Consider the following 13,195-nt stretch of genomic DNA (forward strand, 5'->3'; position numbering starts at 1 on the left):
ATAGACAGATTTACAGATGAAATTTTTTATTATTACACGCAGATTTTAGCATTACAGACGGATTTACAGATGGTTTAAGTCCGTCTGTAATATGCGCGGTAAATAAATACAGACATATTTAAAAATTTGTCTGTAATTTACAGATGGAAAAATTCTTCTGTAATTATAGATAGAAAAATTTGTCTGTAAATTATAGACGGATTTTCCGTCTGTAATTCATTTGTGAAATTTTAAAAAAAAATTGTTTCATTCTTTTATAAACATAATTATTTCTCGTTGTTCCTAATTATCACAAATTTATAAACATAATAAAAACTATAAAATTATATATTTAAAAATGAAAAATTATTTATAAAATATAAAATTAAAATTTCATTACAAATGAAGAAGTAAACATCTAAAAAAATAATATAAAAAATAAAATAACATTGTATATCACTAATAATCGGTGTGATCATCTGCCGAAAAAGTATGGTCATCAGTAGAAGAGGAGTCAGAAGAGAAATGACACATGGAGCTAAAGATTGGTGGTGTTAGAAGAGGAGGAGGAAGAGGTGTAGAGATGCTTGCTCTCATGAGCTCAAAGTATGCATGCATCTGCTGCATCTGCATATGCTGCACCTCTCTCTGCATCCTCGATGCCACCTTATTTTCTATCTTCTTCTCCATTTTCTTCGCCCACTTCTTCTTCTATGCACTTTCCTTACTCTTCCACATTTTTTCATTTTGCTTATGCAGTTCTTCATTGAGGGCATGAACCTGAGTGCGGACCATGTTTTTCACTTCCTTAGGAACAAGAGAAGGAGTATCTCCGGTGACAAATGCAGGAGACATAGAATCTGCAAAGCAGCTCCCTATACCGTAAATGCGGCCTTTATAAAGGCCACCTACCGTCTCTGACCATATAGTATCTTTATGAACTGACCCCGATCTTGATAAGATGTCTTCTTAAGCCTTTGAACATAGTTATCCTATATATTATATAACAATATATTAATATTTTCTTACATTTGTTTACATGTACTTAATATAAAAATTTAAATTTTCTTTACACATAATCTATATATTATATAACAATCTATTAATCAATGCATTAAAAACTTACACATTACAATACTAAACCGTTCTATAGCACATCCTCTTATAACTCCACAACATGCATATTCTACAAACTACACAAATACAAACAATCCCACAACACACAATAATCAAGTTCAAAGAAGGACTTCTACGCCCTTCCCCAAGTCATACAATCTTCAATCCTACAACTCTATCTTAGAAATTTTAAGTCTCTAAAATAAATCAAAAATAAAAAAATAAACTAATTAAAAGTTAGAGCATTATACCAGGGATACAATGATGCAAATTATCTTTCAAACGGATGCTCCAATCACTCACAAAGGCCACAAAAATGAGCTCCTAGAAAGAGAGACAGAGAAAGGCGAGAGGAAAAGAGAGATTTATGAAAAATGAGGAAGGGGAAGAGGAAGACGTGGTTTTATAGGTTTCAGACATTACAGACAAAAATCTGTCTGTAAATAGTTTAATGTAACTCACGCTCCAAATTTTTTTCCTATTTTCAAATTATAGACAAAAAAATCTGTCTATAATTCCTGTTTATATTTTTCTGCGTCAAATGACGGACAAACTATAGACGAATATTACAGATGAATTTTTATTCGTCTGTAATATAGACAGATTTTTCAGAAATTACAAAAAAAAAGTTACAAATCCATCTATAAATCTGTTTGTATTACATACGGATAAAAATGACATTTTTTAATAGTATTTTTTTTTTTTGTGAGATTTCTTTCTAAAAACTTTTGTTGAGTACTCATTATTATGAAATTATAAGTTATATGATCATTTTATTAAAAATTTAGTATATAATAATATTAATGCATTGAATTATATTAATTTTTATAACTTTTAATAAAAGTTTACTATATATAAAACTTATTATTCCAACTTATTGAACAGAGAAACGATGCAAAATTAGCGCGGATGTAAGATCATATGATGCGGGTATACGTATCACCAAATATTGGTCAACACGTGCCACTTGGCTTCCATCTCTGACAATTTATACACAAAAACATTTGGTAACAAATGAGAATGCGCCAAGTATTGTGTGTGTCTCCCTCTCCTCACGAGTCATGGACTTGTAATAAAAAAAGGGGAAAATGGAAACCTCAAATTTGCAAAATGAAGAAAGAGAAGGCACCAATTCCGCGCACGTTGGAACGATTATAAAGCCAAAGTTCATGCCTCACAATCACAATCACAATAATAATCGAGACCACCTTCATCTTCATCCTCGATTCACAAAACACTGTAAGAAAAAATGAGCTCTGAGCTGATTCACAGAGCACAAACAAGAGAACCCCAACCCCACCACAATCGCACCTCAAATTCGCCGCGTGTTTCTAATTCAGCGCCAAAATCAGCGAACCGGATCGGCTACATGTTTCGCGAGCGAGTGCCGTTCCTCCTCATCGGCGTGGCCATCGCCACTTTCTTCTTCCACCTTCTCCCCTCTCGATCTGCGTCCATAGTGGCTGCCACCCAACATGACTCGTTCCTTGAAACCGAGTTGGCTCTGCCGACTCGGCGAGTTCTTTTGGAGGAGAAGAAGGGAAGGGTCCCTTTGGGGTTGAAAAGCAAGAAGCCGAAGAGGATACTGGTTACCGGTGGAGCAGGTTTCGTTGGAAGCCACCTTGTGGACCGTTTGATGGAAAGAGGTGACAGCGTGATCGTTGTGGATAACTTCTTCACGGGAAGGAAAGAGAACGTGCTCCACCACATGGGTAACCCCAACTTCGAACTCATTCGCCACGACGTCGTTGAACCCATTCTCCTTGAGGTTGACCAGATCTACCACTTGGCGTGCCCCGCTTCCCCTGTCCATTACAAGTTCAATCCTGTCAAGACTATCATATCCTTTTTTTACTCTTAATCTTTTTCGATGCATATGGTTGATTTCTATGGATTATTGTTTTCAATTCGAATATTCCTTGATTCTTATCTGGTGTTGGAGTCCACAAGACCAATGTGGTGGGGACGCTCAACATGTTGGGATTGGCAAAGAGAGTCGGTGCTCGTTTTTTGCTTACTAGCACTAGTGAGGTTTATGGTGATCCACTTCAACACCCTCAGGCTGAGACATACTGGGGCAACGTTAATCCCATTGGTAAAGCGTAGTGCTTTAATTACTCTTTCGAATCTTGCATCTTTTGTTTTATCAATTTCCAATGCATGATGCATGGCGGTGGTGTAGGTGTAAGAAGCTGTTATGATGAGGGAAAGCGCACTGCAGAGACATTGACCATGGACTATCACAGAGGCGCTGGTATTGAGGTTGGTTCACATTATCGTATTTTATGTATGGTACGCAATTGCGGACATATATGCATGCAAATTTAGAGGTTGACGATGATTTTTGTGTAGGTGAGGATTGCTAGAATCTTCAACACATATGGACCTAGAATGTGCATTGACGATGGGCGTGTGGTCAGTAACTTCGTTGCTCAGGTAAAGTTTTATCTCTACTTAATTGTTACTTTGCCACACTGCACGCTGTTTTATTTTAATTATGTTAAAACTATGTGCAGGCGTTGAGGAAGGAGCCTTTGACTGTGTACGGCGATGGAAAACAGACAAGAAGCTTCCAATATGTTTCTGACTTGGTAAGCTTTCTCATCCCATATGTACCTTTTCTCACTATCAAGAAATTTATTAAGCATTCCAAGATTTATTAAATGAAATACTGAAAAATATATTATGTAGGTAACGTAAAGGTCATATAATATATATCAATATGTGTCTTATTATTGAAGAGTGAGATATGAACGAGAATTCTTCTAAAGATGGCAAACATGGTACACTTTCTAAGAAAATAATTGAACTTAAGATTTCTGACTTATCTTTCTATTTTTCCCCCTACTTTCATCAATACGGTGAACTTGAGAAGCTGTTCGACATGAACTGTATCAATGAGAGAAATTGTACTGATATAGTGAAATTAGTCTAGCAGACATTTCTTGGGACGTAAATACTTTGAAATAAGAAGAGAGAAAAGATAAATATCATAATTAAGATAATAAAAAGAAATAAAATTAATAATATATATAATATTGTAACAATTACTATACAAATAATATAACTCTTACTCCATTCCAAATTTCCACGTACCATCGACATTTACTAAGTTTACTTTTTTTTTTATGTTACCCGAATAAGTGTGCCTTGTATTAGACTTTTTCCAACTAACTAGAAATTGAAAACTGATGTGTTATATAAATTTTTGTTTCGGATACATTATTTTGAATTGCTTTTTCACCATGTATAAGCATGTAATTATTTACATTTGATTTTCAAACTTCAACGAAGTTTAAATAAATATCAACAATAGCATTGTATTGTAAGAAAATGTTTGTATCATTAAAGTAAAAAAAAAAAATAGTGTTTCACTTTGATAGTGGTAAATATTTTTTAAATAAATGTAAAAAAAAGGAGTCAAAGACAATTATATATAAATTGATTTTTTATATTTAAATAACAAAAATGGTGTTAGAAATATGATTGTCTAAACTAGGAAATACATAACACAAATAACCTTTTTGGAATTGCATATGCATGGCCGCATATATTATATGGGTTAGGAGGTTATTGGGAGTGCCGCGTAGACTTAAGTGGTCCCAGTACGCATAACTTAAGGTGACTATAGAAAGTAGAAACCGATTTAAAAAAAAAGGCTTAAACGTGGATCTGTACATAACAGGTAGAAGGCCTAATGCGGCTGATGGAAGGTGAGCATGTTGGTCCTTTCAATCTTGGCAACCCTGGTGAATTCACCATGCTTGAACTTGCTCAGGTACTTTATACTTTTTTTTTTCTCAACTTTTAGGATATTAAAATGTTAATTAAGCCAAATTCTCACACTTATTTCTTTATATCACACCATTCACCTTATTTTACACTCTTCTTTTCATGTCTTACTCCTTGATGTATAAATTATTGTGAGAAAATGATATTGAAATCACATGATTCTTCGTATAACGCTACGAAGATAATAAAAATATTTTCCCATTAAACAGTGATATGTAGAATAACTTTATGTACTCTTTGTCTGTGAAGGTGGTACAAGAAACCATAGACCCAAATGCGAAGATAGAGTTTAGACCTAACACAGAGGATGACCCACATAAAAGGAAGCCAGACATCTCCAAAGCAAAAGAGCTTCTTGGGTGGCAGCCCTCTGTGTCCCTCCGTGAGGGACTTCCTCTAATGGTCACTGATTTCCGCCAAAGATTATTCGGTGATTCAAAAGCCACTGGGACCAAAGGTGCATCTGCATCGTAGATAAACAGTGAGGTAGAAACCATAATTAAAAGAAGAAACTTCGTGAAAATAAACCTATATATAACAAAAATTAGCTCATTTTGAATTATGTTAGATATCTATGTATTAGTCATTTGATGAGATTTGTATACGTCTGGCAGCGAATTAATAAACAGTATCCCTACTATGGGAATAAGATATATTTTTTGTTGTTGTATTTATATCGTGTTTTACAATCATATATTGCGGAATGAATTTCCTTTTTATATGTGTGTAACAGTTCCTCTGATTTGCTTCGTCTCAAGTACCAAACCTTTATTTGTTGGGTTAAGTTGGATTTATTGGGTGAACGTGCTTAACTCCAAAATCAACCGGTTAGAGGGAAAAGAAAACCTCTTAAGTTATCATGGAAATGTGTATATTTCAAATTATTATTTTTTTCGTCAAAGCTATTATTTTTCTAAGACGAAAAATCACCATTTTTATTTCGTTGTTAGTTAGGTCCAACAACATTTTTTTTTTTTAAAAGTAGGCCGTCCACTAGACCCAGCCTAAATCCAAGCTCAAGGCAAGGTCCGTTATGGGCAGAAATCGACGACAGTCACTGGGAGGAGCATATGAGCGTGATGATCGAACAAGCCAGATATAGGATATGGAAGTATTCTTTAATGCCAAATGCTAACTTGCTAACGGGATTTTTAAAGCATCTCTTCAAATTTTTAATATTTTTTATTTTTAAAATTAATGTGTTTTTTTGTTAATAAACTTTTTAGTCATCGACCCTTTTACGCATTATTTTTATTGCTATATAAATGGTCATATTAATTGGACTATCGTGAACAAGTTTACACCTGACCGTATTATAGGTATATCCTCTTTAATCTATAAAATGCCCTTTAGATGCTTAGAAAATAATAATATTTTCACCTAAAATAAAATCCTCCAAATGATTTTTTTCTAATAACTTTATTTATTTTCCTTACTAATACTTTTTGCTTGAATATTTTCTAAAAGCATTTACTATACTACAAGCATGAGTTAATTCGAGTAATGATTTAATTGATTGTCTACATTTTTACGAACATTTGTCTCCTAAAAGTCGCACTTTCCATTTATTTCTTTAACGTATACTATGTTTTAAATTTATCCGTAAAATGAATAACTACTACAAAAATATCTCCTTGACTTGAAAATATAGCAGTAGACTCTTATAAAAAAATTTAAATAATGACGGGTGGCCCGATTTCTTTTAGTCATTTTTGGATCCTTATTATGATTGCGTTGAAATTTGAGATAATGGATTAGATTTTCTCGAAACTCTCTGATACAAAATATAATTTTATAAATTGTATTTGATATTTAAATAAAAAAAAAGTCATATAGAGCATAGATTGGTTGACGAGTGTGTATTTTAGCGAGTAACAGGTGTCATAGCATGAGGGGACCTTCAATTAGGTGTTGCCACCCAAATGGTTACAGTTGGTTCCGCCCTCAGTTTTGTAAAAGTAACCAACCCAGCAATGCCACCCAGACACTCACTCATCTCTATCTTCTCTTTTCTGCAAATATAAAAAGGCCACACAAACCCCAACAAAGAGGCAGAGAGAAGAGTGAAAGAAAGGGGTGGGGGTGGCTGCTGCAGAAGCATTCTCATAGCTTTGGCAGCGGCAAACTAAATAAAATGGCCCACTCTCTCTCACAAGCCAAACGTGTTGGTCTCCTTGTTGCTCAATCTATCTCCCCAATCTCTCTTCATCGGTCAGTTTCATTTTTATTTTTTTGTTTTTTCCATTTTTTTTAATTTTATATATTAATTTTTGTGAAATATTATCTTGACAGACGAGGATATGCTGCCGCGTCTGATGTCTCGCTGAGAGTTGGATTGGGAAATATTGCGCGTAGGAGTGGAATGGAGGAGAAGCCCGTAGCAAGAGATCGATCAGAGGCCTACTCGGCTTGGGCTCCAGATCCAGTAACGGGCTTCTACAGGCCCATCAATCACACCCCTGAAATTGACCCCGTGGAGCTTCGTCAGATGCTCCTCAAGCACCCCCCTAGGGCCCAGAGGAGTTTATAGCTACCTTCAGATGCCTATATTTCGCTTTCGTTTGGGTTTGTTAGGGTAGCCTTTTGTTCAAGTTTTTATTAAGCCCAAAATATATGCGAGGACTAGGTTCTGTTTCTTATGGGTTCAGTGTATTGCAGTGCGCCTTTGTTTCAATCTATCTAGACTAATATAACGTACGTAGTGAAAATTTTAATTTTGTTGCTTCTTCTTGTTTTTCACTCTACAATTTTATTCTTTAAATAAAAGGGTATTCATCCTTTTCTTTTGTGGTATAAAAATAAAATAATAAGTTTTAATTTCACCCAGAAAAACAAAAACTTTGTACAACACATTCAAAAGTACGCAATACAATTTGAAAATTTTAAAATACACGTGTCATGGGGGTAGGATCTGGTCAACTGGATAAGAATGGAAATAATTATTTTATTTATTTCAATATGAGAGATTTAAGGATGAATGCGTCCTCCTAGTCCAGTCCCGTGTAAATTTATAGAAGCAGTGCATTAATGATAGATTAACTATATCCAGGTCATGGATACTGAGGATTGTCTTGTCGATTGGGTTTAAGAAAATCGTGAAAAGAATGATAAAAATAAATATGATTTTTTTATTGTATCGCTAAATTAAATATTTTCAATTTATTGTAAAAAGTCTTCCGTATCTAGTGGGAATTATAAATTGAAGAATCTTGCAAACCTATGCATTTAGAAATATAAATTAAAAAAATAACAAATAATAAATTTTTATTTGACGGTGCTGACATATCCCATCAGGCGTCATGATTGGAAGGATAATGCTGCCGTGTTGGGTTGAAGACAGTGAGACAAATGATGGCCGGAAAATTTGATCTGATCTGCAATATTTCGTGTGAAACAGAGATTCAATGAGTGCAAGAATACCAAGTTGTCACCGTGTGCCAAATTCCATGAACAAACCAAGGAGCTAACAAACACACTCGGCAAAGGTTTCACTCACAAAACGTTAGCATTTCAGCATATATTTATAATTAATAAATAAATTCACCCAAAGGATTCGAATTAACAGGTTGAATACTGAGTGCACTGTTCTGATTCGAAAATTAGAGTCCCACTAAATAATTATTGGTTTAGTTTCGTTTGAAGTGTGTTACTAATCCGTCACAAAGCTCTTTTTATAAATCAACTTTGCTTAAATTTATAATGTTTAAAATTTTTCTAAAAAGAGTGTAATAAATTAATGACACAAATCTTTAAACAGTAATTTAAAGCAAATACAAGTAATTTTAACTATTTGAAGTCAGTCCTAACAAGATTGAACGATTAATATGGCAAAAGTAAAAATATAAAATTCTGAAGCACAATTTGCATTTTTTTTCTTATTGAAAAAGAAAATACAACTGGAGGCTTGTGGAACAGTGGTGGATGAACACATTTCGAAAACTGCAGTGCTCCTCCAACTTTATTTTGTATGAATGAACTGGAATCAATTTAGGGATTGTTTGTTTGAACGTAAAACAAAGTTAATTTTAAGCCATTAAACATATATTTAAATTAATGTTAAAAATAACATTTTTATTGAAACGTATAAACGGTGATACTAATAATAGAACAAAGGGGAACAAAGTTTAGTGGATTTTGATATTTATAGTTGGTCGGACTAATTCAAAGCAATGAACAGTTGAATTAGGAGCTTATGTCATTTTGTAGAAATCCCTCCCCAAAAGACAGAGAACTATTGTCTCGGACGGTTGGACCTACAACCTGAAGAATCTGAAAAGCCACGTTCCTTTGCTGAGCCCAAATTTCAGAACAAGTGGGCCCATGGGCCCTTAAATAATTTTACTCTTGTCAATAGAAGCTCCATAAGGGAAAAAAGTTTAGTTTCGAGTCCCATTAGTTCAACTAAATAAACGTACAGGACAAGCCCGTAGGCCCATGCCATTTGAATTAGTCTACTAATCGGTTGAGATGGCTAATCGCTTGGTTCTTACGTTGTTTAGAGTTTTTCGTCTGGATTTATCACACCCAACCTTATTCCACTTTCACGACAGCTACGTATGTTCATGTTACCATTCAAGTTTTCTTTAGAGTTTAAACACGTAATTTAATGATATTTACCATTTCTGCTTATTCTAATTGCTTAAATTTATAACATCAACCAAGGTAGACCCCCGGGGAAGGGGGTGCCAGGAAGAAAGGTGCAATGACTCTGTCCTGAATCTCTATACTATACAAACTTCTAAATCGAACTAGAGCATGTTTCCCCAGAAGTTTTAGCTTGAAGTAATCCATATACCAATATTACTAATGGTATGTGTTATAACTCAGTAATTTTATATTTTTTTACTATTTTTTTAATTTTTTAAATACTAATTTTATATTTTAATTTTAAATTTTTTAATTGTCAAGTTAAATATATGTTTCTTTTCTTTACAAGGTCATTTTTTATAAGATGACGTGTCTAAATTAAAAAAATATTATGAGTTTTATATCTTTAGTTTATTCACATAATATTTACTATTTTTTTTTATTTATAAGGAAAAAATAAATTTACTCAAAATATTATAAACAAACAATCGCTGTATGATATTTATGTTTTAATAAAATAATGTAATGCTGAATACTGAGTGCTACAAATTGTTATGAACATGATTTTACGGTTTCCATGTGTTTGTATTTTTCATGGATTATGAATTGAATGCTTTGGTAGCATAGTTGGTTTTGTTTTACCATTTTAGGGCAAAAGAAGACAGTGTAGAGCTAATAAAAGGAAAAGAGTAAAAAATGATGGGTGGGGAATGGATGGTTTGAGTGACACATCTTATAGATTTATGATCCACATAGAGAATTGGAAGGGGGGGGGGTGTTGTGTTACAAGTACAGGGGGTGTTGGTCCACCTCTTAATTATCTGCATCCACCAGTGACATTAACAGTGTGCCCCAAGCAGCTTTCCTCTGTCTCATTGCATTTCTGTACTTTCCCATCAAGGCTCGTGTCCCCATCATGATTCCACTCATCTTATCTTCCCTTTATTCACTACTGTCATTCACCTTCGCTTCTTTCTCTTTTTAGTTTCAATTCCATTTTAATTTACCTTCCATTTTACCTTTCTTTTTTCAAACAAATCCCCCAGTTAATATCAACAAACAAAATAACAACTTGATAGGTTAAGTTTGTTGAAAAAATAGCTGGATAGAATTAGACAAAAAAAAATATACTAACATTACTTAATTTAACTTAATTATAAATTAAAATCGGTTCAAATTAAGCAGTTGGATTAACAATCTTTATTCTTGTGAAATAATTTTACTAAAATAATACTGTTTCATGTTAATTAATATACGCAATATAAAGGTATAGTAGTATGGTAAGGTTTCATTGTATTTATGTAGGTAGAATTAATTTATTTAATTGGAGATTTAGTGTGCAATTCCTTTCTATGTAAATGATAGTCATAAACTATAAGTGAGTAGTTTTAGACCTAGAGGTGATAAAATAAATTGGTCCAATCGGTTTGTTTTAAATCTGTAAATTAAAATGTAGTATTTAAATTTTGATTTTTTATTTAGATTAAATTAAACAGGTCCAAATGAGTTCAACGTAGTTATTGAACATAAGCTTTATTTTGTTATACACGCATCATCACATGGTAGTTTTCCAGTGAAGTAATTGTTTTTTAAGAAATAGATTCTCACCATTGTTTACTTTAAGTTGAGTATTGGTGTTGTCTTTTGTTAATTAATCTTATATGAAACATTGTTGTCGAGGGTGAGACCATTAGGTATTTAACGCACAGATTTGGCAAGCAGCGCGAGATTGTTATAAAATGTTGGATATGGCTCTTCCAAAATGAAGCCAAACTTTAAAGTACGTAAATCTCATCCATTAAAAATGAACGGTAAGTATAGCTAATATTTTAGAAGTTAAAGTGTGTTAATCTCAACCATTAATGATAATGAAAGATAGATTGTAATTGCAATTCATTTAAATCAAACTATTTTAATTAAAATTAACAATTATAAAAAAGAAAATTTGACAGATGCAATTTCCACTTTTTACTCCATGTTCATTGCTACCATGGAGTAGAAGACCACAATCATCATGAGTTATTCATTCCTATGCCACTCCTAGATCCCCTCCAATGAATCCCAGAATTTGGAGCCAATCGCCACTTGAAATACTCGAATACTCTCTTCCTTAAATACAATTAAAGGTAACTATCCAATTTTTAATTTAGTATTAATATAGTATTATTGCATCTATTATAGCTGAATTTTGAAAGTAAAGTAACGGGACAATAATGTTAATATTTTACGATGGATATTCAGTCTTTATATTAATAGATTGTCGTAGAATACTGTTTAATCATTTAAGACTCCATAATAAAAGTGAACTTAGGGTAAAAAGTGGAAATTGTATCAGTTAGTTTTCTTTACCTTGATAATTGTTAATTTTAATTAAGATAATTTGATATGAATATACTTAAGTGAGTTATTATTATAATCTACCATTCATTATTATTAACTGCTGAGATTTGGAAACATTAACCCGTAAAGTATTAGTTGATTTTAGAGTAGCCATATCCTAGAATGTTACATATTTTAATATTGCATTGGAATTAGAAACTTGATGAGTTTTCTTTTGCAATATTAGTGATTTTTTTTGCCGTTGCGAGACCTCTATAATGGGGATCTTCAATAAAATTTATGACCCGTAAAATTTCAATGTTTCTGCGTTCAAAGTCTTATTTATATAAACCCTAATTGCATAATATGCCTTATTTGAACAAGAAATAAAATAAACAAAGAAATAAGAAAGAAAAAAATGTAAAAAGTAAAAAATAAATAATATACATTATTTCGATAGATAGAAATAAGTGAAAAGTAAAAAAAATAATTATTTGAATAAGTAGAAGGTGAAATAAATAAATATTATAAAAAATAATTTTAAAATATGAATTTTTATTATATTATTTTGCATAATATAAAATTATTTTTTATACTTTATATATTATAAAAAATTGATTTTGTTTTTTAGACAATTAAAATAATTAAAGCTCTTCTCCCCCTCCCATTTCACGTCAAAATGGAGGAGTTATGTTTACGCGGGGCCTTCTGAATATTTTGGATTTCCATTCATCCTTTGTAATCCTACCAAATAATGTAAGCTGTGCATTTTCAGATCATATCAATCCATAGCATTCGTTTGAATCCTATTGACATGCTGCCTTAATTCATATAGTTTAGTTTGAAAGAGTTTAACTATAATACAATATTAATCTATATTTCATACGATGTTAACCATGTATTTCCATCTATCTTATTTACCATTTTTCTAATAAAATATATTATCTACAATGGGATTACGAGTTTATAATAAATTTTAGAAAGTTTCTCCAACGGTCATCTAGTGTTAATCTTAATTATACTTGCTTCGGCGTTCCTCAAAAGGCTTGGTCATACAGACATCTTCATTAGTTAAATATTGTTTATATAAGCATGGCAGAAGAAAATTACTATTTATTTATAAAGACTGGTACTGCTTAATGATTTACAGAAATGCTAAAAGCTACGAATTGGGATTACCAGAAATTTTACCAAGTGTTTATTTAGGTTACCTACCCGTTTAACTAACACATTTTTTTTTCCACCTGTTAACCCTTTTTCCCCCTAATAAATCCTAAATGTCCATGTCAATTTATGATGGATGCTTAAAAAAATTGTAATTAACTAGCATACCTTAGTGGTTACAGTACACGGTCGCACGTAAATAAATGCATTAAATTACGGAGTAACACTTTATTGGGGT

General features: G+C 32.5%; 2 protein-coding genes across 2 annotated transcripts; both read left to right on the forward strand.

Moving 5' to 3' along the window:
• Positions 1 to 2,191: 2,191 nt before the first annotated feature.
• LOC113846451 (UDP-glucuronic acid decarboxylase 2-like) lies at positions 2,192 to 5,604 on the forward strand. Its single transcript, XM_027474747.1, has 7 exons — positions 2,192 to 2,935; positions 3,043 to 3,190; positions 3,278 to 3,357; positions 3,448 to 3,531; positions 3,612 to 3,686; positions 4,781 to 4,873; positions 5,137 to 5,604. The coding sequence occupies exons 1-7, from the start codon at positions 2,345 to 2,347 to the stop codon at positions 5,359 to 5,361; spliced, it is 1,296 nt and encodes a 431-aa protein (XP_027330548.1). The 5' UTR covers positions 2,192 to 2,344; the 3' UTR covers positions 5,362 to 5,604.
• A 1,204-nt stretch (positions 5,605 to 6,808) lies between these two features.
• On the forward strand, positions 6,809 to 7,996 carry LOC113847975 (late embryogenesis abundant protein Lea5-like). The gene is made up of 2 exons (XM_027477315.1): positions 6,809 to 7,098; positions 7,180 to 7,996. The coding sequence occupies exons 1-2, from the start codon at positions 7,022 to 7,024 to the stop codon at positions 7,415 to 7,417; spliced, it is 315 nt and encodes a 104-aa protein (XP_027333116.1). The 5' UTR covers positions 6,809 to 7,021; the 3' UTR covers positions 7,418 to 7,996.
• The last annotated feature ends 5,199 nt before the right edge of the window (positions 7,997 to 13,195 follow it).

This window comes from Abrus precatorius, unplaced genomic scaffold (assembly GCF_003935025.1).
Source record: "Abrus precatorius isolate BTA unplaced genomic scaffold, Abrus_2018 Scaffold8, whole genome shotgun sequence".
Classification (NCBI taxonomy): Eukaryota; Viridiplantae; Streptophyta; class Magnoliopsida; order Fabales; family Fabaceae; genus Abrus; species Abrus precatorius.

Excerpts from the sequence above, each read along its gene's own strand:
- LOC113846451 (XM_027474747.1), top strand. The coding sequence starts at position 2,345 with ATGAGCTCTGAGCTGATTCACAGAGCACAAACAAGAGAACCCCAACCC. Across the intron at positions 3,191-3,277 it reads GGGCAACGTTAATCCCATTG|GTGTAAGAAGCTGTTATGAT; the intron begins GTAAAGCGTAGT and ends GCGGTGGTGTAG. Across the intron at positions 3,687-4,780 it reads TCCAATATGTTTCTGACTTG|GTAGAAGGCCTAATGCGGCT; the intron begins GTAAGCTTTCTC and ends TGTACATAACAG.
- LOC113847975 (XM_027477315.1), top strand. The coding sequence starts at position 7,022 with ATGGCCCACTCTCTCTCACAAGCCAAACGTGTTGGTCTCCTTGTTGCT. Across the intron at positions 7,099-7,179 it reads TCCCCAATCTCTCTTCATCG|ACGAGGATATGCTGCCGCGT; the intron begins GTCAGTTTCATT and ends TTATCTTGACAG.